Source organism: Panthera uncia, assembly GCF_023721935.1.
Source record: "Panthera uncia isolate 11264 chromosome C1 unlocalized genomic scaffold, Puncia_PCG_1.0 HiC_scaffold_4, whole genome shotgun sequence".
Taxonomy (NCBI): Eukaryota; Metazoa; Chordata; class Mammalia; order Carnivora; family Felidae; genus Panthera; species Panthera uncia.
Genome location: NW_026057585.1, coordinates 55,058,811 through 55,084,498, shown reverse-complemented (window position 1 = coordinate 55,084,498; position 25,688 = coordinate 55,058,811). Strand labels below are relative to the sequence as shown.

The 25,688-nt window shown below is 38.2% G+C and overlaps 1 protein-coding gene across 3 annotated transcripts in view; it reads left to right on the top strand.

The window, feature by feature from the left end:
* Positions 1-25,688, top strand: part of PATJ (PATJ crumbs cell polarity complex component) — a 364,021-nt gene that overhangs the window by 118,300 nt on the left and 220,033 nt on the right. For all 3 annotated transcript variants that reach the window (XM_049618560.1, XM_049618559.1, XM_049618561.1), the window contains exons 22-25: positions 3,569-3,743; positions 17,737-17,808; positions 19,855-20,032; positions 25,362-25,472. In XM_049618560.1, the coding sequence (XP_049474517.1) occupies positions 3,569-3,743; positions 17,737-17,808; positions 19,855-20,032; positions 25,362-25,472 (536 nt within the window). The remainder of the gene's footprint in view (positions 1-3,568; positions 3,744-17,736; positions 17,809-19,854; positions 20,033-25,361; positions 25,473-25,688) is intronic.

The following is a 25,688-nucleotide window of genomic DNA, read 5'->3' as shown; positions in this document are numbered from 1 at the left end:
TCCTATAGGGACATCTGTCATTGGATTTAGGGCCCACTTGGGTAATCCAGGATGGTCTAATCTCATGATACTTAAATGTATCTGCAAAGACCTTTTTTCCGAATAAGGTCACATTGACAAGTTCTCTGACTTGGATGTATCTTTTATAGAGGTCCCCCCATTATGCCCTCTACTCTGCCTCAGTCTGATACTTTACAAGGATCTGGAAATTTATTTTTTTAGAGATTATAGCTTTGGGAATGAAGTTAAACTTGTATATCTTAGATCTATCCTCACTGGAAATACATTCATAACCACATGCTTTTAGGAAAAAATTTTGAAAGCCTCTAGAATGCCATGTGGCAGGCATGACTATTTGGATTAATGCTAACTGTGGGTAGGCTGAGAAATTATTAATACAGAGTCGATACAGGTTTCAGCAGCATACATATTGAATTTATTCTAGTCAGAGTTTGATTTTGCTCTTGAGATCCTTTCCAGCAAAAGGCTGACGCTTTTAGTCCCACGTCCCTCTGTACAAAGCAGGTACCCTGCTCTGTCACCAGGCAATCCCGCCAGCTTCTCCTAAGTAAACTCCCCTGGGCTAAGTATTCGCTAAGCCCTCTTTCAAATCTGTAACTCTTTGACCTCTTTATTAGTATCAGACAGTTTTAGGTTTATCTCTGAACAATTAAATTTCTTTTTCTGAGCAATAAATTTAAAAATTATTTTTGAGAGGGGCGCCTGGGTGGCACAGTCAGTTAAGCGTCCGACTTCGGCTCAGGTCATGATCTCACAGTCTGTGAGTTTGAGCCCCACATTGGGCTCTGTGCTGACAGCATAGAGCCTGGAGTCTGCTTCAGATTCTGTCTCCTTTCTGCCCCTCCACTGCTCACGCTTTGTCTCTCTCTCTCTCTCAAAAATAAACATCAAAAAAAAAATTATTTTTGAGAACCTTATATGTGAAGAGCTATTCTTGACCCTATATTTAGTCCAACATTATGTAGCTTCTAAGAGCCTTTACTCTTCATGGGCTGTGAAAATAAACCTATAATGAGCATAATTAGTAAGGTAAAGCTTACAAGATAAATTCCAAATCAATAACACATTTAGTATTACAGCATTTCAAAAGGTTTCTGACAGAAGGTAGTTCTAATTCCTAATCTTTGACTGCCCCTGTCTGGATGGTGTCCCCAGGGAACCCTGGATGATGCTCTGTCATTGCACTCAAGGGTCAGGCACACATACTCATTTGCATGCCTACCTCTTCCTATAAATTAAGCTTCTGGAGGGCAAGGCTTGTATCTGATTTTTGTTACCGTAGTAGGTGCTCAAGAAATATTTGTTGAATGAGAGAGTGAAATGCTGCTCATGTGTGGCTATTCAACAGCATTGCAACCCCCAGCCCTCCCTCCCTCTGGCAGCGGCCAAGTTATACAATAACCCACCCTCCTCTCTACTTGGATTCTCGTTGCCTTTATTTTGTTGACCATTCTGTTCTTGCTCCTTACCAAGTATAAACCTTTTGAAAGTCTCCCCCATTCCTCTCCTATAAACATTAACCTCCATTTGTCCAGGAAAATTTTTTTTAGCTTCTTTGTTTTTCTAACCTTTGTGCTCCTATTATGGCCCTTCCCTAACAACTGCATAGGTCCTCGAGGACTTGATTTGTTTTATGGGCTCTGGGAACTGCAGTGCACTTGGCGAACAGCTCTGTAAAGTGTGAATGTGTCACGCACTGTGACAGATGAGAAATGCGTGCCTGAGCACCAGCACCCAGGGTCCATGGAGGAGGAGTGGGGCAAAGGGCACGGCAGCCTTCCTGTGGAACAGGTAATGAAAAGTTTTAAACAAACTGCAGCAACCTATGAAACCCAATGCCATAATTTAACAGTCTGCTTTTACCAGTGTGGGTGGATGAGAACCAGCTCTGCAAATAAAGCCAGTTCCCTCTTCTTAACACTGGTTTCTGGCCATTCCGGCCAGAATCTAGTCCCACCCCTGGTCCCTCCTCAGTGGGGAAGAGGCAGACAGGCCAAGCTAGAACTCTCTGGCATCGAGATGGATTAGAGTGCTTTGCAGGAATGGAGGCCCCAGAGAATAGGAGTGAAGGGTGCATAGGGATGGGGGACAGACCCTGAGACTTCTTTAACACAACCTGAGCATTAAAGTTAAATTCACTCCCTCTTCAGATTCTGTTGCATTACCAACTGATTAGACCCCAGTTCCAAAGTTTCTAGACAAGATAAAAAGCAGTAGTAGTGAGTTTACTAGAAAATTTGTTCATTATGAAGAAATGGAAAGAGTTGAGGTAATGCTTATAGGAAAAGTTTTAGGATAATACCTATATCTTTTAGAAATAATTTGTGATTTTCTGATTAGGCAGAGCTCCAAAACATACTATAAATGTGTGGATTTAAGGAAGACATTTGATCACAATTCATCATATTTGTAATATGCTCGAGAAGGATTGGCTGAGAATCGGGTGTATCCTAAGAGTGATTAATAGACCTATGCCAGTAAGGGTCCTATGAGTCATAGGACTCTATGCACAACTCTGCCCCAGTTATTCTTTTTTTCAGGAAATGTGGAAATAACACAGATGGCATGTCAGGTAAACTTGCACATTCCATTTGGCAAAATTCCTTAACTTGAATTTCTCCATCTATAAAATAACAGTTGTTAGTATCTTTTCTAACTCATAGTTTGACACGAGAATTAAATAGGTAACAAATGTAAAAGAATTATGAAATTTGTAAACAAAGCCCCTTTAAAAATCTGTTTTCTTAACCTGATGAGCACCGGGTGATGTATGGAGTTGTTGAATCACTGTATTGTATACCTGAACCAATATAACAATGTGTGTTAACTACACTGGAATTAAAATTAAAACATTTTTTGATGTAAGATTTTTTATTTGGTTATTTGTCATTCTGTGAAGTTATTTTGTGTGCGTGATGAGGACTTCTAAGATCTATTCTCTTAAGTAACTTTCAAATATGCAATATAATATTTCTTTAATGGTTGTTTACTTTTGAGAGAGAGAGAGTGTGTGTGTGTGTGTGTGTGTATGGCGAGGGGCAGAGGGAGAAGGAGACACAGAATCCGAAGCATGCTCAAGACTCTGAGCTGTTCAAGTCCAGCATGGGACTTGAACTCACAAAATGTGAGATCATGACCTAAGCTGAAGTCAGATCCTCAACCGACTGAGCCATCCAGGCACCCCTTATTTATTTATTTATTTATTTATTTATTTATTAATAAGTGAAATGCAGGAGTGCCTGCAGTTGGGACAGCTGAGGTTGATAAGGGAAAATGTGTAGTGAGATTAGAATACCATCATTAAGGGGATTCTTTTGATAAAATATTTATATTGCTAAAATGTCCTCTTTTCAGTAAGGCCATGTGTGAAATGCAACTCTCTTTCACTGAGGAGTCCCTGTCCTCCTTCCTTCCTTCATCTTTCACCATCTGACATATTAAACATTTTACTTAATAAGATTTCTACCTAGAAAAGACCTATCTGTTGAATGAATGAAGGCTAAATGAAAGCATCTTGTGTTCACTATCATCTGGGTTTGCTGTGTAGGTATGATGATTCCAGATGATGCCCAAGGTCCTGGCTTGCTTGTTGAACTTCCTGCTGTGGCTCAAAGAAGGGAGCAAGAAGATTTGCCTTTATATCAACTCCCCAGGACTCGAGTTGTTTCCAAGACCTCGGCATACACAGGAACACTGTCTTCTAGATATACCACTGATGCATGGTATGATACCATTTATCTTTGTTTTCACATTATAAAGTAGTCTGGTTTTTTTGCTCTTATAAAAAAATGCCCTGTAGTAGACAATTACTAAGAGATTAGGAGTTTCACAACATAAGCAAGACATACAGACAAATTAAGGAGGGAGTGGATTTAAGAGAGAATTTGTTGGAATTGGTGACTAATAACGTGTGTCAGGGTGAGAGGACATAGTTGAGGGTGACTTGTGTCTCTGGATTCGGACAATAAATGCATTGCAGTGCCATTAATTCTTTAACAAGACTGTAGGAGCAGAGGAAGCAAACTCAGTGTCCAATGATAGATGAATGGATAGAGAAAATGTGGTGTATAAGAAAGGATTAAGTGCTGCCGTTTTCAACAATATGGATGGACTTAGAGGGTGTCATGCTAAATGAGGGAGGTCGAACAGTGAAAGACAAGTGCCATACGATTTCACTTATATGTGGAATCTAAAAAGACAAAACAAACGAACAAACAGAAACTGTCTCCTAAACACCGAGAACAAACTGGAGCGGAGGGGAGGGGAGGTGGATGGATGAAATAGGTGAAGGGGATTAAGAGTCACAGACTTCCAGTTATAAACTAAATAAGTCACAGAGACAAGTATAGCATAAGGAATGTAGTTAATATAATTTTTATGATGACAGGTGGTAGCTACACTTATGGTGAGCGTTTCGCAATGTATAGAACCACTGAATCACTGTGTCACACACCTGAAACCGATATAACATTGTATGTTATACTTTAATTAAAAGAAAAAGTTTATAGGAGCATGAACAGGTTGTAAGGGGAAAACGAATTCAGTGTGGGACAAGACGAAGGTTCCAGTATCCATAGGACAACAAAGCGAAGTGGAATCAATTAGGTGTGTGATTCTGGGGATTCATGTTGGTATCTATCCTGATGTTAATAATTGGGAGCAAGATCAAGTGTAGGTGAAACTGCTAGATTTGAATAGTCATCCAGGGTAAGCTCAAATACTAAGAAGAGCATGGGACCAAAATTGGAGTCTTGCAGAGCAGCAATATCACAAGTAAGAATGGAGGCAGAAAATAGTGAAATGGAGTGAACAAAATGTCAGAGGAAATTAAACCTAGAGGTTGTTGTAGAAACTGGACAAGAGAACATTTTACCAAAGGTTTTCACAGACCTTCATTATGGCCTACAGAGAGGTCAGGGCAGATAAAACGGAAAAGTTTACTTGGGGTTTGGCCACACGGATGCACTAGGTAAGCATAGAACAATTTAAGAAAAATGGAAATCAGAGAGTAGTAGGTTGAGAATTGAACAGGTCCGAAATTGGGCATAGTAAGTCCAGTGAGACTAGTGTTTTCAGAATCCAGGTCATGAAAAGAGACAGAATGCGTATTATCTAGATAGCTAGAGGGTATTTTTGGATTGAAGTAAAGAAGAAGGGGTTATGCATACATAATTACATATATATTGATATATGTGTGTGTCTGTATTTCTGGGAAAGATCCAGCAAAGAAATATGTAGATGCTGGAAAGGAAGTTATTAAACACAGTCCCTGGAGAGAGGAGAAGGAGAGAAAGACATTGCACACCTAGAGAGATTAACCTTTGGTGGTTAATCCACAGAGACAGGTGCCAGGAATGAAAGCAAAGTACAAATGCAAGTGCTATTTGTATCCTGTAGATAGGAATCCAAAGAGATTTTTTATTTTTTATATTTTTTGTCATTTAGGTAAAGATTATTTGAAAAGAGTGATAAGGTGGTAGTAATGTGTACATTAAAAGTAGAGGTGTCACTTTTGAAACAAGGGTAGGAGAGTAATGGCTTAGTGGTTGGTGGAAAGCAATTTAGAAAAATCTTGCTCCCTGCCCCCCACCTTCCAACTTCCCAAGGTGAGAGAGTGAGTATCATTCACCTGAACATGGTATCTGTGGCAGAGAACCAGAAGCTGTTGAGAGAATGTTTGGTGAAGAGGTCAGAGTGTGGAGTAGTTTCTCGACAATTCAAGGAGATTCTGTGGAGTGTGATGGGTAGTTTGGCCTGGGGGCGGGAGAAGGGAAGGGGTATCGGTGGGGTGTATGAGAATGGAAGGAGAAACCAGAGCAGCAAGGAAGGAAGGAGTTGGAGGTGTTGGCCAAGCATAACAGGGATGAGAGATAGGGTGGATTTATTGGCCTTCGTGTTTTTATTAAACCTTTAGTCCAAGAATGATTTTGTATTGACATATGAAGTGTCTTAGAATGATATCACTTCTCCATTCAGCAACCTGTGACCTTTGACCCTTTTTATTGACCTTTACATTTAATTTTATTTATTTATTTTCAAGATTTTATTTCCAAGTAATCTCTGCACCCAGTGTGGGGCTTGAACTCAAAACCATGAGATCAAGAGTCACGTGCTCCACCAGCTGAGCCAGGCAGATGTCCCTCTGCCTATAGTTTTAGACAGAAACTTCATATTGCAAAAAGTTGGTCTCTGTGCTTCAGCAAAGCTCCTTTCTGAGTGTAAAGGAAAAGACTCAGAGGTTCCTGGCTGGCTCAGTCAGTGGGGCATGCGATTCTTGGTCTCAGGGTTTTGAGTTCGAGCTCCATATTGGGTATGGAGACCGCTTAAAATAAAATTAAAAATTAAAAAAAAAAAAAAAAAGAAAAAAAGAAAGACTCAGATAAGCTCAACCACTTGGAGAAATCTGATGGCTTTTCATTGAGCAGAACTGGATCAGTGTTCGGCAGAAAGGTACTGACAGGTCCTGTGTCCTGGCATGAGCAATGTAACCAAGCTCCTGGGAAAATGCATAGTATTAAACAGGCAATGGGTTTGTTTCTTCACGAGGGATGGTTGCAGACGGAAGTACTGGAAGGCTTAAAAATATAATTTTATAGGGGCACCTGGGTGGCTCAGTCAGTTGAGCATCTGACTTCGGCTCAGGTCATGATCTCGCAGTCTGTGAGTTCAAGCCCCACGTCGGGCTCTGTGCTGACAGCTCAGAGCCTGGAGCTTGCTTCCGATTCTGTGTCTGCCTCTCTCTCTGCCCCTCCCCCGCTCATGGTCTCTTTCTCTCTGTCAAAAATAAATAAACATTTAAAATATATATGTATATATATAATTTTATGACTTATTTTAAATTTATTTTTAATTGTTTTAATGTTTATTTTTGAGAGAGACAGGGTGTGAGTGGGAAAAAGGCAGAGAGAGAGGGAGACACAGAATCTGAAGCAGGCTGCAGGCTCTGAGCTGTTAGCACAGAGCCCGATGTGGGGCTCCAACCTATGAACTGTAAGATCATGACCTGAGCCAAAATCAGCCGCTTAACCAACTGAGCCATCCAGGTGGCCCTGACTTTTTTTTTAAATTAGAAATTTTTTTAAGTAATCTCTACACCCAATGTGGGTCTCAAACTCACAACCCTGAAATCAGGAGTTACATGCTCCAGTGACTCAACCACCCAGGTCCCCCTAATTTTGACTACTTATATGGTCAAATTACTTTTCAAATGAGACCGTTTTATTTTTTAAATTTCTCTTCTGCTTGGTGTCAATAATTAAATCTCACAAAGAATTCGGAAATGAGACTGCTTTTTTAAAGGTATAGAACTGTAATTGGAAAATATCTAAACAAATTTCCAAAACCACCCCCCCCCCTTTCTTATGCAGAAGTAAAAATGGAACATCCATTCTGTCTTACTCAGTTCTTACCACTTTCAGAAAGGGAAGATACACTTTACTCCCACCTCATTCCTTTCTTATTCTCCAGAGGTAACTTTGACAAGCTGATTTCTTATGTGGGCACAGGCATTCAAGAGTTTCAACCTAACTTTTGAGAGCTCAGTCTTGCATTTGAATGTTGTTTTTTTGACTTGCTGTTATAGATTCAGGATATATTAAAATTTTAGCAGGTAATAGACGAGTTCCTGTAAGTCATGTGTTCCCCCTTTTAGTCTTTAGAGGTATGTCCCGTGGAGTTAGGTTCATAGGTGAATATTTATTGCCACTCTGGAGCTTTTCTGAGTAATGCATAGATTCTTTTGGAAGACAGTCTTTCAGATCAGGGTATCATGAAGTGCTAAATGATAGTTTAGAGTTTCTACTTTGCATTAATTTTGGTGTAGAACCCAGCTAAGTTATTTAATGTACACTGTGCTTCTGCATCCCATTGACTTCCCTGTACCTTTAGAGGCCTAATTTTTTGTTTGTTTGTTTGTTCTAAGATTAAATTTAAAGGGGGCCTGTAGTGCAATGGATAATGTGTCTGACTACAGATCAGAATATTTATTCAATTTATTTAAACTCAACAAAACAGGGGTACCTTGGTGGTTCAGGTGGTTAAGCATCCAACTTTGGCTCAGGTCATGGTCTTGTGGTTGTGGGTTTGAACCCCGCGTCTGTCTCTGTGCTGTGCAGACAGCTCAGAGCCTGGAGACTGCTTCGGATTCTGTGTCTCCTTCTCTTTCTGCTTCTCCCCCACTCACATTCTGTTTTTTTTTTCCTCTCTCTCAAAAATAAATAACATTTAAAAAATAATAAACTAAAACAACACAAAAACAATTCACCCATTTCTATCTCTCACCCCTGCCTCTTGCAACTACCAATCTGTTGTTGTCTGTATCTGTGAGCTTTTTTGTTGTTGTTGTTGTTTATTTTATTTTTAATGTTTATTTATTTTGAGAGAGAGAGAGGGAGTACGCACACAATGGGGGAAGGGTAGAGAGAAAAGGAAAGAGAGGATCTCAAGCAGGCCCTGTGCTGTCAGCCGGGCTTAATCCCATGAACCATGAGATCATGACCTGAGGTGAAATCAAGAGTTGGACGCTTAACCAACTGAGCCACCCAGGCACCCCTGTTGTTTTAGATTCCACATATAAGAGAGATCATATGGTATTTATCTTTGTTTGTCTGATTTATCTCACTTAGCATAATACCCTCAAGTTTCATCCATGTTGTCTCAAATGACAAGATTTCATTCCTTTGATGGCTATATAATATTCCATTTTAAATTCCATGATTTCTTTATCAATGGACACTTTGGCTCTTTCTGTATCTCGGCTATCATAAATAAATATCATAAATAATGCTACACATGAACATGGGAGTGCATGTATCTTTTGTATCAGTGTGTTCTTTTTTTAAATTTTTATTTATTTATTTATTTATTTGCTAAATACTCATAAGTGAAATTGATGGATCATATAGTGATTGTATTTTTAAATTTTTGAAGAACCTCCATACTTTTTCCATAATGGTTGCATCAATTTACATTTCCAACAACAGTGTACAGAAGTTCCCTTTTCTCCATATCTTTGCCAATCAGCACTTGTTATTTCTCGCTTTTTTGATAATTTCCATTCTAATAGATGTGAAGTGATACCTCACTGTAGTTTTGATTTGCATTTCTCTGCAAATTTTCATGTACCTGTTGGTCATCTGTATGTCGTCTTTGGGAAAAAATGTCTCTTCAGATCCTCTGCCCATTTTTTTTTTTTTAATTTTTTTTTTAATGTTTTTATTTATTTTTGAGACAGAGACAGAGCATGAACGGGGGAGGGTCAGAGAGAGGGGGAGACACAGAATCTGAAACAGGCTCCAGGCTCTGAGCTGTCAGCACAGAGCCCGTCGCGGGGCTCGAACTCACAGACTGCGAGATCATGACCTGAGCCGAAGTCTGACACTTAACAGACTGAGCCACCCAGGCGCCCCCCTCTGCCCATTTTTTAATTGGATTGTTTGCTTTTTGGTATTGAGTTGTATGAATTCTTTACATATTTTGGGTTTTATTCTCTTATCAGATATATGATTTGCAATTATTTTATCTCATTCAGTAGGTTGCCATTTCATTTTGTTTATTGTTTACTGATTAGTTTGATGTGGTCCCACTTGTTTACTTTTGATTTTGTTCCTTTTACTTTTGGCGTTGGATTACAAAAATCATGACTAAGACCTATGTTAAGGAGTTTACCACCTATGTTTTCTTCTAGGAATTTTATGGTTTCAGGTCTTATATTTAAGTCATTAATCCATTTTGGGTTAATTTTTGTATATGTTGTGAGATAGTGGTCCAGTTTCATTCTTTTGTGTGTGGCTGTGCAATTTTCCCAACACCATTTATTGAAGAGACCATCCTCTCCCCACTATATGTTCTTGGCTCCTTTGTTGTAAATTAATTGATGATCTAAGTGTGGGTTTATTTCTGGACTCTATTCCATTGATGTATGTGTTTCTTTTTATGCCAGTACCATACTGTTCTAATTACTATAGCTTTGTAATATAGTTTGAAATCAGGAAGCATGTTACCTCCAGCCTTGTTCTTTCTCAAGATTGCTTTGGTTAATCTAGGTCTTTGAGGTTTCATATAAATTTTAGTATTGTTTATTCTATTTCTGTGAAAAGTACCACTGGGATTTTAATAGCAGTTGCATTGAATCTGTATATTACTTTGGGTAGCATGGACATTTTAAAAATATTAATATTTTTAATCCGTGAGCATGGAATATCTTTTATTTGTGTCTTCAGTTTCTTTCATTAATATCTTGTAGTTTTCAATAGGTCTTTCAACAGGTCTTGTAGTTTTCAACAGGTCTTTCATCTCCTTGGTTAATTTTATTTTTAGGTATCTTATTCCTTTTGATTGAATTGTAAATGGATTTGTTCTTAATTTCTCTCTCTGATACTTTGTATTAGTGTAAAGAAACACAACTGATTTTTGCATGTTGATTTTGTATACTGAAACTTTACAGAATTCATTTATCCTAACTTCTTTTTGATAGAGTCTTTAGGATTTTCTATATATGATATCATGTCATCTGCAAATAGTGAGTTTTACTTCTTCCTTTCCAATTTAGATGCCTTTGGTTTCTTTTTTGAATAAAAGTGGTAAGAGTGGTCATTCTTGTCTTGTTCCTTATCTTAAAGGAAAAGCTTTTAGCTTTTCACTGTTAGGTCTGATGTTAGCTGTGAGCTTGTCATATATGGCATTTATGTTGAGGTACATTTTCTCTATACCTGCTTTTTTGAGAGTTGTTATTATAAACGGATGTTGAATTTTGTCAGATGGTCTTTTTGCGTCTATTGAGATGATCATATGAATTTTAGCCTTCATTTTGTTAATGTAGTGTATCACATTGATTTGTGATTGGTTGAACCATATTTGCATCCTTGGAATCAATCTTACTGGATTGTGGTGTATGATCCTTTTAATGTATTGTTGAATTTGGTTTGCTAATATTTTGTTGAGGATTTTTGCATCTTTGTATCTTTGTCTGGTTTTGGTACCAAGGTAATGCTGGCCTGTAAAATATGTTTGGAAGAGTTCACCCCCTTCATTTTTTGGAAAATTTTAAGAAGGATTGGTAATAAATTTTCTTTGAATATTTGGTAGAATTCACTAGTGAAGCCTTCTGGTTCTGAATTTTAGTTTATTGGGAGGCTTTCAATTACCAATTGAATCTCCTTGTTAGTAATTGGTCTATTGAGGTTTTCTATTTCTACCTTATTCAGTCTTGAAAGATTGTATGTTTCTAGGAATTTATCTATTTCTTCTAGGTTGTCCCATTTGTTGGCATATACTTGTTCATAGTAGTTTCATGATTCTTTGTATTTCTGTGGCATCAGTGGCATTTCTGATTTTATTTGAGACCTCTTCTTTGCTTGAGTAGTCTAGCCAAAGGTTTGTCAATTCTGTTTATCTTTTCAAAGACCAGCTTTTAGTTTCATTGGTCTTTTCCATTATCATTTTAGTCTCTATTTCATTTATTTCTGCTCTAATCATTGTTATTTCCTTCCTTCTAAAAACTTTGGGCTTCATTTGTTCTTCTAGTTTTTTCATGTGTAAAAGTTAGGTTGTTTGAGACTTTCCTTGTTTCTTGAGGTAGGCATTAATTGCTATGAGCTTTCCTCTTAAAACTGTTTTTGCTGCATCACATAAAGTTTGGTATGTTAAATTCCCATTTTTGTTTATCTCAATGTATTTCTTTTTCATTTTTTTCTTTCATTTTTTAAAAATTTCTCTTTCATTTTCTTTTATTTCTCTTTGGATTGACCAGTGGGTCAAAGAATGTTGTTTAATCTCCACATATTTATGAACTTTCTAGTTTCTAGTTTCATACCATTGCAGATGGAAATGATGCTTCATTTAATTTCAGTCATCTTAAATGATTAAGACTTGTGGGGTGCCTGGGTAGCTCAGTAAGTTGAGCGTCCGACTTCGGCTCAGGTCAGTGATCTCACAGTTGATGGCTTTAAGCCCTCTGTGAGGCTCTGTGCTGACAGCTCAGAGCCTGGAGCCTGCTTTGGATTCTGTGTCTCCCTCTTCTGCTTGTGCTCTGTCTCTGTCTTTCAAAAATAAATAAAAATGTTAAAAAAATTTTGTTTTAAATGATTAAGACTTGTTTTGTGAGGCTCAGTCAGTTAAGCATACAACCTCAGCTCAGGTCGTGATCTCAGGGTTTATGCGTTTGAGCCCTGCATGGGGCTCTCTGGTGTCAGAGCAGAGCCCACTTAAGATTCTCTGTCCCCCTGTCTCTTTGCCCCTCCCCCACTTGTGTTGCATGTATTATCTCAAAAATAAACTTAGAAAAAAAAAAAACTTGTGGCCTAAGATATGATCTATCTTAGGAAATACTCCATGTGCACTTGAAGAATGTGTATTCTAATGCTTTTGGAATGGTATATTCTGTATGTATCTGTTAAATTCACCTGGTCTAACATGTCATTTGAGGTAGATGTTTCCTTATTGATTTTTTGGTCTAAAGTCCCCTACTGTTATTGTATCACTATTTTTCCCTTTAGGTCTATTAATGTTTGCTTAATATATTTAAGTGCTCCTGTGTTCTATATTAATGTTATATTTTCTTATTGGACTGATTACTTTATCCTGACATAACATCCTTCTTTGTCTCTTAATCTTTGTTTTAAAGTTTATTTTGTCTGATAGAAGTATGTCTGCTCCAGCTTTCTTTTAGTTTCCATCACATGGCATATACTTTTTCATTTCTTCACTTTCATTCTGTGTGTCTTTACATCTGAAAGGAGTCTTGTAGGTAGCATGTAGATGGGTCTTGTTTTTTCATTCATTCAGCTACTCTGTGTCTTTGGAGATTTTAGTACATTTACATTTAAAGTAGTAATCGAGAGGTATGTGTTTATTGCCATTTTGTTAATTGTTTTCTATCTGTTTTTGTAGTTTTTCTCTGTTCCTTTCTTCTCTTATTTTCTTTGTGGTTTGGTGACTTTCTTCAGTGGTATGCTTATATTTTTAAATCTTTTGTGTATTTACTATAGGTTTTTGGCCTGTAGTTACCAAGAGACTTACATATAACAATTTACATCTATAATAGTCTACATTAAGTTGATAATAACTTACATTTGATCCCATTCTAAAGCTCAATCTTTTTACTACTCCCAACCATGTTTTATGTTTTTGATATCATAGTTTACATATTTTTATCTTGTGTGTCCCTTAACTAATTATTGTAATCATAGTTATTTTACTATTTTTTTCTTTTAACCCTCATACTAGCTTTATAAATAATCCACGACCTTTATTATATATTTACTTTTCCAGTGAGATTTGTTCTTTCACATGTGTTCTCGTTACTAATTAACACTCTTTCTTTTCAGCTTAAAGAAGCCCCTCTAAGATTTCTTGTAAGGCCAGTTTAGTGGTGATGAACTCCTTTAGTTTTTACTTGTCTGGAAAACTCTTTATCTCTTCTTCAATTCTGAATGATCATTTTGCCAGATAGAGTATTTTTGGTTTCAAGTGTTTTCTTTCAACACTTTGAATATATCATGCCATTCCCTTGTGACCTATAAAGCATGTGCTCAAAAATTTGCTGGCAATCTTATCATGGGGAGTGGGTTTTTTTTTTAATATTAACAAGGTTTTTTTTCTTTTGCTACATTTAATATTCTTCCCTTGTCTTTAACTTTTGACATTTTAATTATAACATGTCTTGTTGTGGGTCTCTCTGGTTTCAACTTGTTTGGAACTCTCTGGGCTTCCTGGATCTGGATGGCTATTTCATTTCCCATTGTAAGGAAGTTTTAGCCATTATTTCCTCAAATGAAATTTCTACCTCTTTCTCTTTCTTTTCTCTTTCTGGGAGCCCTATAAAAAGTGAATATTAGTTTATTTGAAGTTGTCCTATAAGTCCCTTAAGCTATTTTAATTTTTTCTTATCCTTTCTTCCTTTTGCTTCTTTGGTTGGTCTTGTCTTTGAGGTGATTGATCCTTCTGTTTTGTCTAGTCAGCTATTGAATACCTGTAGTGTATTTTTCAGTTCACATATTGCATTCTTCAGCTCTGTGACTGGTTTGGTACTTTCTTATGTTTTCTATGTGTTTGTTGAAGTTTTAATTGTGTTCATCCATTCTTTCAACTTCAGTGATCATCTTTATGACCATGACTTTGGACTCTTTATCAGGTATATTGCTTATCTCCTTTTGACTTAGGCATTCTGAGGTTTTTTTAAATTTCATTTGGAACATTCCTCTGTTTCTTCATGTTGCTTGACTTTCTGTGTTGGTTTCTATACAGTAGATGAAACTGCCACCTCTCCCAGTCTAGAAAGAGTGGCCTTGTGTAGGAGGTGAAACTTTTCATTCAGCCCTACCACAGCTCTTGGTTGTTTCCCAAATTTCTGTGCTTGTTCAAGCAGGCTGTTGTATTTTTAATAGCTCCTAGTAGTTGAGGATGTGCCTCAACTGAGGTTGTCAGTGTCCAAAAGGGGAGAATCAGGCTTTGACCAGAAGCCAAACCCTTAGGCAGCAGCTTTAGAAATATGCAAATGTATATGGTCCTGAGGGACCACATGTGTAAGCCCCACTGGCCACCAAAGACAGGCAATCTGAGGTGTGCCTTGGGTGGCAGTCACAAAAATTTGGGCTCCAGAAGAATGTTTATAAGCTCCTTTTGGGGAGATACCAGCAAGCTGGAGCAAAGCAGATGGAAAGTGCCAAGGTGGTGTTCACAGCCTATGTTCCTTTAGAGCCACTCTGTAGGGCACTGGATGTGTGCCAAACCTGAATCCTGCCCCTTAGTCCAAAGCTCCAGGACGAGCAAAGTGACCTTTTTCACAGAAAGCCTGGGACATATGCCTCAGTCTGCCATCTTTGAAATGCCCTGGTGATGGTAGCCTACCAAGAATGGTCCTCTGATTGCCATAGTCCTCTGGAACCCAACAATGCAAGACCCTTCATCCACCAAAGCCAGGCAATCAAAGGGTGTCCCTGGACATCTGCTGCGAACACCAGGCATCAGACTCATGGAGAACTCTCCTCCCAAGAGTCAGTGGCTCTCTGGAGCGTGGCTGATGGTGAGCATGATGCAAGCACTTGCCTCTCTGGAAAGGCTTAGTCAGCCCGAGGTGTGTCCTTAATTAGACCAAATATTTATGTCTTATTATCACACCTGTCATGATTGGGGATACAGGAAAGTAGAAAATAGAAGGAAAGTTTCAATGTTGGTTTGTTTGGGGATTTTTAATTTTTAATCCTCAGTTAATATTTAAAGGGGAATTCTAAAATAGAGCATGACAATATTCCTTACAGTAATGTCCATATTCTGAAAACCAGGATATAATGTAAAGTATCATATTTGGGATGGCAGATAAATTACATCAATAGTATGGGCTATTAGGATGCTGTTAAATAAAAAAAGAAAGATTACAATACATGGGGAAAATTTTTGGTAGAAATTCAAATGAAAAAAATTGTAAAGGAAATGAATATTAAGCTTCCACTAAATGGCAGTCACGTCATTTAATCCTTGTTACTGTTACATAGGGTAATCAAAGTATGAAAGCTTCTGCTATTACAGCTATTCAATGAACATCTATGCACATGTGCAAAGAATAATATGATGTGATAATATGAAAACTTTGCTTAAATTGGTAGAATCCTGGGTATCCTGTAGGGATTGCATTCAGCTGCTTATAAAACTCTCCACTTGGGGTGGCTTAACCAAGTGGGGCTGTAATTTTTTTCATGTAAAAACCCCTGAAGAAGGTGATCTGCTGGGGTCTTAAACACCTTCTTTCTGCTCTGCTGTCTTTAATGCATTGCTTTAGTCACTGTTTCTTCATGATTTTAAAATGCATGCTTCACTGCCAATATCATCTCTGCCTTCTAGGCAAGAAGAAAGGGAAGGTCGTAGCATGAAAGGCTCCTGCCAGATGATTCTCTCTCCATGTAATGAGTTTTTCTGGAAATCTCTGGGGACTTGTACTTCCATTTCAGAACTGTAGCTCCCAGTTAACATTAGCTGAAAGGAAGTCCAGAAAATGTATTTCTTTAAATCTGGGCATAGTGCCACCTGGAATAAAGGAGAAGTTATGTTGGTAAGGAAGGAGGAAGAGGACATTAGATAAGTAATTGGCAAGTATCTGCCAAACTCTTTTTCCTTGAATACTGTGATGCTCTTAATCATGAAATCATTGACTGGCTGAGGCAACAAAACCATCTGGGAATAGGTGAGATGTTAACGACCCCTAATGATTCCAATTTCTTAACTAATACTTGGATTCTTTCGGTATTCTCTTTTTCATTCAGCCTGAAACCATTCTACCCTAGAAAGTCTGTCTGTAGACACGCAGGTGGGTTTGGAGTTTTGCTGCTATTTATAGGACTCATTTGAGACTTCAGAGAAAAATAGAGCATTGAAATGTTTAGGCTGCAACGCAGATTTGGATACTGTGAGGAGGTTGTGTAGTTACGTGGCAGCCTTCCCTGAGCTTCAGTTCCTCAAGTGGAAGAATAAAATAATAATATGACCTGCAGTGCCTGCTTCACAGGGTTTTTGTGAATGTGAAATGGAAGAGGTAGTACCTACATTTTTGTATAGAGTAATAAAATGTACCCTTCAGACCTATTATCTCAGGTGGTCGTCCAGAGTCACACACGCATTTCATGGTGCGGGTTAGACTGGGGCTTAGGAGTACTCTTAGGAGTACTCTTCCAGATAATATATGGTAATGTCTCTACCCTATTAGATAGCATTACCTTTATAAGTACTTTGTAATTCAGCATTTTTAAAAGGATCTTTTTTTTTTTTAAGTTTATTTATTTTGAGGAGGGAAAGGGGCAGAGAGGGAGAATCCCAAGCCCTGACATGGGGCTCGATCCCATGATCCTGGGGTCATGAGTTGAGCCAAAATCAAGAGTTGGATGCTTGTAGCACCTGGGTAGCTTGGTCTTACTTCAGCTCAGGTTGCGGTTTGCACATTCAAGCCCCATGTTGGGCTCTACGCTGACAGCTTGGAGCCTAGAGCCTGCTTCAGATTCTCCCCCTCTCTCTCTGCCCCTCTAACCTCCCCCTCAAAAATAAATAAACATTAAAAAAGAGATGCTTAACTGACTGAGCCTTGCAGGCACCCCTGTAATTCAGCATTTTATGTTATCACTTCCATACCAGCATGACTTGATGGGTGAAAGTATGGCAGTGGTAGGTGGGAGGATCAAATTAGATCTACCAGAAGGAAATCTCTCTGCAAACTGCAAAGTGATGGATAATGACACAAAACGTTCATGGGATACACATCACAGGGGAGTTACTTAGCGCCAGGATGACAGATCTACAAAGAGGGATTGTGTTTCCTGTTTAGCCATTTCAGCTACGTATGTTGGTTTATGCTGGAGTGTTTTCTTTGCTTGTCGATCAGGACCAAGTTTTAAGGAATATATGTTATAATATTTTGTACCTTGATCATGAAACAAATGTGAAGTTGTACAAATCACACATAGATTTTTAAGAAATAGCGTCTAGACTGTCACCAATAAAAGTGTTTATAATCTGTGATGTTTCTGGTGCCGGGTGGATTATTTGTTGAACATTAAAAGTAATGTATTTTTGTTTTGTACAGATAGTTAACTGTTGATGTAAATATTTTAAACCTTAAAAATTAAGAACTATTTACCTACAAATAGATTGTTCAACTTCAAAACTTTGTAAGAACCTTTAACAGCACTGTTTTACAAGGTGCATGTGTGTTTTTCCTTTGTCTCTCTTCAGTGAGTTACCTGAGAGAGAAGAAGGTGAAGGAGAAGAAACTCCAAACTTCAGCCACTGGGGTCCACCAAGAATGTACGTTGATGATGTCATTGGCTTTCTCAGTAGGAGAACACAGTTGGTTGCTCTTTCCTTTCAGACTGTCATTTAGACGTTCTCTACTGATTAAGTATTGCCATAATGTACATCTAGGCTGGTCTAAGGTGTTTTTTTTTTTTTTAAATTATTTTAATATGAAATTTGTTGTCAAATTGGTTTGCATACAACACCCAGTGCTCATCCCAACAGGTGCCCCCCTCAATGCCCATCACCCACTTTCCCCTGTCTCCCACCCCCCATCAACCCTCAGTTTATTCTCAGTTTTTAAGAGTCTCTTATGGTTTGGCTCTCTCCCTCTCTAACTCTTTTTTTTCCCTTCCCCTCCCCCATGGTCTTCTGTTAAGTTTCTCAGGGTCCACATAAGAGTGAAAGCATATGGTATCTGTCTTTCTCTGTGTGATTTATTTCACTTAGCATAACACTGTCCAGTTCCATCCACATTGCTACAAAATGACCTAAATTTTAGTTTCAGTTTGTCTTCTCTAGAGATTTTTACCTGGGCAAAATGACTGTAATCAATATTAGGAAAGTCTTTATCATACCTTTGCAGAGAAAGCAATTTGCAATTGTCCATGTATGGTAGTAACCAATGGACTAAGCATATTTTATTACTGCATCCTTGAGGAAGGCAGGTAGGACTGCCCTGAAAGGACTAAAATTCCTTCCCTTATTTTTTTTTTTAAGTGAACAACAACATCAGTTGAGGTTTCTATCATGTGTCAATTTATCTCTATCCTCCTTCCTTCCCTTGTGTTAGTTCCAAGTTTGTGCCTAGTTTGAGCTAACAGTATATAAAAGTCTTCCATTACCTGCTCTATTCTGCATGCGTTATTAATGCCACAATACCTACCAACGTTGTCTGTTTTCTTCTTGCACTTCTGAATTTTGTCTTTGGGAGCCGTTTTCTTTTCTTTTTTCAATGTTTGTTTATATTAGTTTGAGAGAGCTGCCCACAAGCCGGGGAGGGGCAGAGAGAATCCGAACCAGGCTCCACACTTTCAGTTCATAGACCCGGGCTCCATCCCACTAACCTGGTTCATGACCTGAACCAAAATCCAAGAGTCAGATGCTTAACCCACAGAGCCACCCAGGTGCCCCTCTTGGAAGCTGTTTTCTGAACTACTTTTTAAAAATTTCAGTTAATCATTGGTCACATCTGTACAGTTTGAGCAAAATTCATAACCAGGGAAGAGCAAGTTTTATTCCATTCTTTATTTTTTAAAGTTATGTGGGGGTGCTTGGGTGGCTCATTCAGGTTGCCTGGGAGGCTCAGGTGGTTGAACATACGATTTCAGCTCAGGTCATGATTTCATCGTGAGTTACGAGCCCTGCATCAGGCTCTGCGCTGACAGTGAGGAGCCTGCTTGGGATTTCTCTCTCCCTTTCTCTCTCTCCCCCCCCAACTTGCTCTCTCTCTGTCAAATAAAATAATAAAATAAAATAAAATAAAATAAAATAAAATAAAATAAAATAAAATAGATGATGTGGAGGTAGGAAGAAAAGAGAACAACTTCCAGCCTTAAGAGCAAAATCTGTCCTCCACTTAAAGAACCACAGGTTAAACCTGCTGACTGGAAAAAACAGTTTGGGTAACAAGATTTTTGGTCAGAAATTTATTTTATTATGAAAGTTTGTGGGTTTTGTCAAAATGATATATGTGACTTTCTTGATTTTTTTTTTCACCCATTTATTACTTTCTTCATTCTTTGCTAATGTTATGGATATAGATTAAAAGAACTAATTACAGAAAATATATTGTGGTAGGAGCTGTGAACATTAAGAATATTAAGATGTGTAATTATTGTTTTAGAAATCTTTTTCCAAATTCAGGCTTTCACATGTGCCCCAAATCACTGAAAATATCTTAGAATTTTTGAACGAGGTACAATTTTGATAACATTTGTAAAAATATATTCATATAAGATATGAGTCACAAGGATATGGTACAAAGTGAACACTTCTAGTGACAGTCCAACAAGTTATACTAACTTATTCATGAGTGAATTTATTTTCTTTTTACAGTGTTGAGATTTTCAGAGAACCCAATGTGTCCCTTGGTATTAGTATTGTTGGTGGACAAACTGTTATAAAACGCCTGAAGAATGGAGAGGAACTTAAAGGTATATTTATCAAACAAGTTTTAGAAGACAGTCCAGCAGGAAAAACAAATGCTCTTAAAACAGGAGATAAAATACTTGAGGTAAATGATGTTAAAATTCTGTTTTCGTTTGAAACCTGCTTTAAGACAGTAATATTTAACCAGAAGTCCTCCCTTCATTGTTGGGGTATATGTATGTACAATTGGTGTATTTTCTTCCCATGCCTTAGTTTGTATGTTGTTTGCATAATTATATGTATATAATTATAACATCAGGGTGGTAGCATACAGAATGCTGCACAAAGGCGCAGCTGACTGAAAAAACAATTCTACAATTTAACAGAATGAGGCAGGTGATGAGCATTGTGCTTCTCCCACAGTCTGACAAGTTGTAATTTTTTTTCATCATTTAAAAAATTTCTAATATTCTCTTTTTTGTAGGTGTAGTTGATCTAGAATGAATGTTACATTAATTTTTGTAGGTGTAGGAGGTATACAACATAGTGATTCGACAATTGTGTACATTCCGCAGTGCTTGCCCCAAGTGTAGTTAGCATCTGTCCCCATACAACATTGTTACCATATTATTGACTAGATTCCCTAGAACAAGCTCTACCTTTTATAAATATGTGTCAGTGGAATAGCCACGCACATCCTCCCAGATTCCATTGGAGGGAGGGGCGAATCCATTGTTCACATGTGGCAGGTTTGCAGAGCAGAGTTTAAAAGGTCCATCAAGGCACTGAGAATGTCCTGAGGTCTGAACCTCACACATTTCTTTGCATTGCATTTATTGGATGACCTCATATTCCGTATCTTCAGTCCCAGCATCTGCTCCTTCGTGACACCTGCTTTATGATGATAAACTTCAGCCCTGGTGCTTCAGCTCTGATAAAGTGAAAAGAGCACTGGAGGTCATGGGGTGAAGTCTTGATTGCCCTGTTTACTTTGCATTTGTTCTTGGACAAATTATTAAACGCACCTTATTCTCATGGAAATGAGAATTCAAAACCCATAGCATGATTGTGAGTATTAAAGCAAAGAACTGTGTAAAACCTTTCTGTATATACAAATATTAGGTTATATTTGTGTTTTTGAAACTAAAAAGAAAATTTCAAACACACGGGGGACATGGCAGTGAAGAAAATGAGCAAAATTCCTACTCCTATGGCATTTACATGGTAGTAGGGGAGATATTACATAAGTGATGTGTAGAGTGTTAGATTGTAGATTCTATGGAGAAATAGAACAGAAAGATAAGGAATGGAAGTGGTTATTGCAACTGATAGGTTGGTTACAAATACAGGAAGCGTGAGAATGAGCCGTGTGGATGTATAGGGGAAGAAGGATCCAGGCAGAGAGAACTAAAAGGCGAAAGCTCTGAGGTAGGAGTTTGTCTGGCTGTGTTGAAGGAGCAGAAAGCAGACTGGCACTGCTAATGTAGCTAAAGGGAGCAAGAGAGCGCGAAGAGAAAAGGTCTGAGAGGTAAAGTGAAGCCACATCACAGAGAGCTTGGAAGGTTGTCTTTGAACGCATTGAGAATCCATTAGAAGATGATGAATGCATACATATTTTAAAAGGATTACTCCTTCTGGGGCAGGTGTGGTTTCCTTTATTAAGTATTTGCATGGTACATTGGTTTGGTTTTTGTTTTTTTGTTTTTTTTCATTCCTTCATTTTCACCCTTATTTGTGATTTTGTTTTAGCTGTATGTTTTGTAAGCAATACATAAGGGATTTTGTCTTATTAAATCTATATTGATAATCTTCTAGTAAATAAGTGGCACGGATTAATTTTTTATTTTGATTACTGATATATTTGAACTTAATTTTTAACTATATGTTTTGTATTTTGTTTGGTCTCTCCCCCACCTTAACTTTCTATTTTGAAATACAGAGTCATGGGAAAGAAATTGTAAAGAAATATACAAGGAGGTCCCATGTACTCTTCCCTCAGCCTCCCTCAATGTTAATGTTACCTTAACAGTAACTATAGCCATAGTACGATAGCAAAACCAAAATACTGTTATTGACATAATTCACAGACCTTATTTCCATCTTCCCAATTAGGCACACACCGATGTAGAACTGTATGTGTTTTTATAGCTCTCCAGTTTGATCACATGTGTAGCCTTGCATAACCCCCACCACAATCAAGAAACTCAACCGTATCACCACAAGACTCCCCTGTGCTACCCTCTGCAGCCATTCCTCTTCCCCTCTTCATGTCCCCCCATCCCCAACCTCTGGGAATCACTGATCTGTTTCTCCATGTCTTTAATTACCTCATTTCACAATTATCACAGAAATGGAATTATGCATTCTGTATCTTTTTGAGATTGGCTTTTTTCATTCTGTATAATTTCACTGAAGTTCATTTAATCTGTTGTGTCCATTAACAGTTGATACCCTTTTATTATGTCTGAGTAGTATTTCATGGTGTGGAGGTACCAGAGTTTAACCATTCATCCACTGAAAGCCACTTGGGTAGTTTCCAGTTCTGGGCTTATTGTTATGAATAAAGCTTCTCTAAATATTCACATACAAGTTCCTGAGTGAAAATAAGTCTTCATTTGTCTGAGATAAATGCCCAAGAATGCAATTGCTGGGTTGTATGGTAAGTCCATTTTTAGTTTTGAAAGGAGCTGTCAAAACTATTTTCCACAGTGGCTGTACTATTTTACATTCCCACCAGCAATGTATGAGTGGCCCAGTTTCCCCACATCCTCACCAACATTTGGTGTTGTCACTGTTTTTCATTCTGCACGTTCTGATGGGCAGATAGTGATACCTCATTGTTGTTTTGAGTTTCCCCAATGGAAAATGATAAAGAACTTTTCACACCTTATGTATGTGTCCTTTTCAGGGAGATGTTTGTGCAGGTCTTTTGCCTGTTTCCTAATTGGATTGTTCATTGTTTATCTTCTTAAATTTTGTGGGTTTTCCCCTCATCTTTCTCTGCTGTAAGATGAATGTATTCTCTCACTTATCCATCAACACTTTTATATCACTGTTGTGTCTCAGATTTAGTAAATTTCTTTAAACTCACACCAGATGTGAAATGTTAATACTTGAATCTTTATTTTGTCAAACATACTGAGTCATTTGTTTACTTTTTTTCCCGTGAAGAGAATTACTCATTTGTTTTTAAGTAAAGCTTAATATTTCTTTCTGCCTTGAAACAATTGCACAATTGCATAAAGGATTTAGGCCCATGTAGAGAAGATTTGTTTAAGTGGGAAATTGGAATTTAATTTCATTTTTAGAAATGGGTCTGTCTTGTGTGAATGGGACACACTTTGGGTTATAAATTTACAGCTTAGAAACACTCAGGTTATTTTTTTGTTGTAACAGAATTCCATTTCCCCCCCTAACTTCCCAACTTTAGGGATTCACATTTAACCCTGTGGAAATCTGTGTTGGGGAAACCGAAGCTGGTTATTATTGGAAGATGAAGTCGTTCTTTTATAGCTTCTACCTCATTTATTGTAGAATGTCATGGGGATCAGGTTATTCGTAAGAAGCTTCATCAAACCATTGTGATTGCTTTTAAGCTTCAGTTAAATTTTTTTCTATATGCATTTACTATTATCCTCATCCTTCCTGAGTTCAGATGGGAAAAGGCTTTACAGAGCATTGAAACCTCCCACCAGATGTCTGTTAGAATAAAAGGCCAAAGTTCCTGCCGTGGCTTTTGTGTGGTGTGCCTTCAGCTGCCTTCCTGACTTCACCTCTCTCTCCTCTCCATTTTGCACTGTGCTTTAGACTCACCTGCCTTTTTTATTTTTTTATTTAAAAAAATTTTTTGCCAATCATTTATTTCTTTTTAGAGAGAGAGCAAGCAGGGGAAGGGACAGAGGGAGAGAGAATCTTAAGCAGGCTCCATGCTGAGTGCAGAGCTGACACAGGGCTCAATCCCATGACCCTGGGATCATGACCTGAGCCAAAATCAAGAGTCAGGCACTTAAGTGTCTGAAGCACCCAGGCACCCCTGGACCCACCTGCCTTCAGACCTCTCACATACGACGCTCCTGTCTCATACCTTCAGGCCCTTACCTGTGTGTCCCTCAGCTTCAGAGGTGCTCAGTTTTCTCTTCACTCCGCTCTGATTCCGTGATTGATCATCCTTGTCGTTTCCAGCTCCTTGGATCCCCTTTGCTTTTACTGAACTTGTCTGGGGGAACCACATCCTAGTTAAATGCAACCCTTTGCTTATTTCAGGACTCTGGCATGGCTGGAGAAAATAACAGTGCTGTCTGGTCTCATTTTAAAATTCATGAGCTCCTTCTCAAGTGAGTCTTTAGTTCTGCCCTGCAATCCTGTAATATGTCCCTAGTTATTTCATTTTCCTGCTTCCCGAGGTAACTCCTTCATACCTCCTAAACTGCTCAGTTTATGGTCCTTGTTTTTTATTTCATGGAGAAAATGAAAGCAGTCAAAAAGGAACTTCCCCTTGCTGCCACTGCGTGCCAAATCTTTTTTTTCCTAACTGTATCTGTAACAACAAATGAACTGTTTGTGCTTCTGTCTAAAGCCAACCTGCCTAACTTGTAGCACAGAAGTCATTCCCTCCTCAGTGTCCAAGGATTTACTTCTACAGGTGTCACTTCTCTCTCTCATATCCATTTCCTCTCCACTGCACCACGATTACTGTAATACCTCCCATCTCAAACACAAAAGCCAACCTTGATCCCACATCCCTATCCACCTACATTCCGATTTCTTTGGTCTCCTTAACATGAAAAAGTATTCACAAACTGTCATTGTCTGCTGACCATAGGCACCCCTGCATTTACCAAGGCCTTGTTACATTATCGTTTTGAAAAACTGGTTCTGTTAAATACGGTAAATACAGAATGCTCTTGGAGATTATGGACGTTTGCATGTTAGGTTTTCTGAAATCTGTATGATGAGGAGCTATTTACACTTACCCCAATTTACTGAACAGAGAACACTTTTAGTAAGAGAACCCATGGATATTTTCATAGTTCTTTTTTGAACATCATTTGAGAGATGTTCCGCTACTCAATTGTGATAATGGACAGTGTGCTTAAAATATCATACTTCTCAATTCGAGAGAAGAGTCCAGACGGCCCTTCCCTGTCCCCACTCAGAATTATGTGCTGTGTTGGTGGCAGAGGTGACACCACAGCACAGAAGCTTCTTGGGATTCTGTCATGAACTGAGCTACCTATTTTGGATAATTGTATTTAACCAGGGCTATTGTTACTAAGATGTTTGTCTCATTCGCTTGTCTTGAAGGCGGAATGTTATTTTCCTTAAATATGTTCTCCTAAAGCAACAAAGCTTTTTATGGGCCAATCTTGGTTTTTTGGCTTTGGTCTAATTCATTAGACTCTGGCTGTTCTCATAGCTGGTTAATATATGTGAACTCGACAGCCTTTCTAATTGAAGTGACTTCTGTGTTTCAGGTGTCTGGAGTAGATTTGCAGAATGCCTCACACAGAGAAGCAGTCGAGGCCATTAAGAATGCAGGAAATCCTGTGGTGTTCGTTGTTCAGAGCTTGTCGTCCACTCCAAGAGTAAGCCTAAGTTAATATTTTCAAAGCGTTTAAAAATACTCTCTGCGTATCTATAGACCAAGCTTTTCCTCTGTGTTTTTTTCTACATTATTTTCATTTTGATCCTACTATTACCCAGAGAAAGCATTACTTCATAAAAATTTAGTTATTTTCTTTAGTTATTCACCTTCCCCTTTTTTCTTTGATTGTGGTCGTTTGGCCAAATTTGAGTCATTC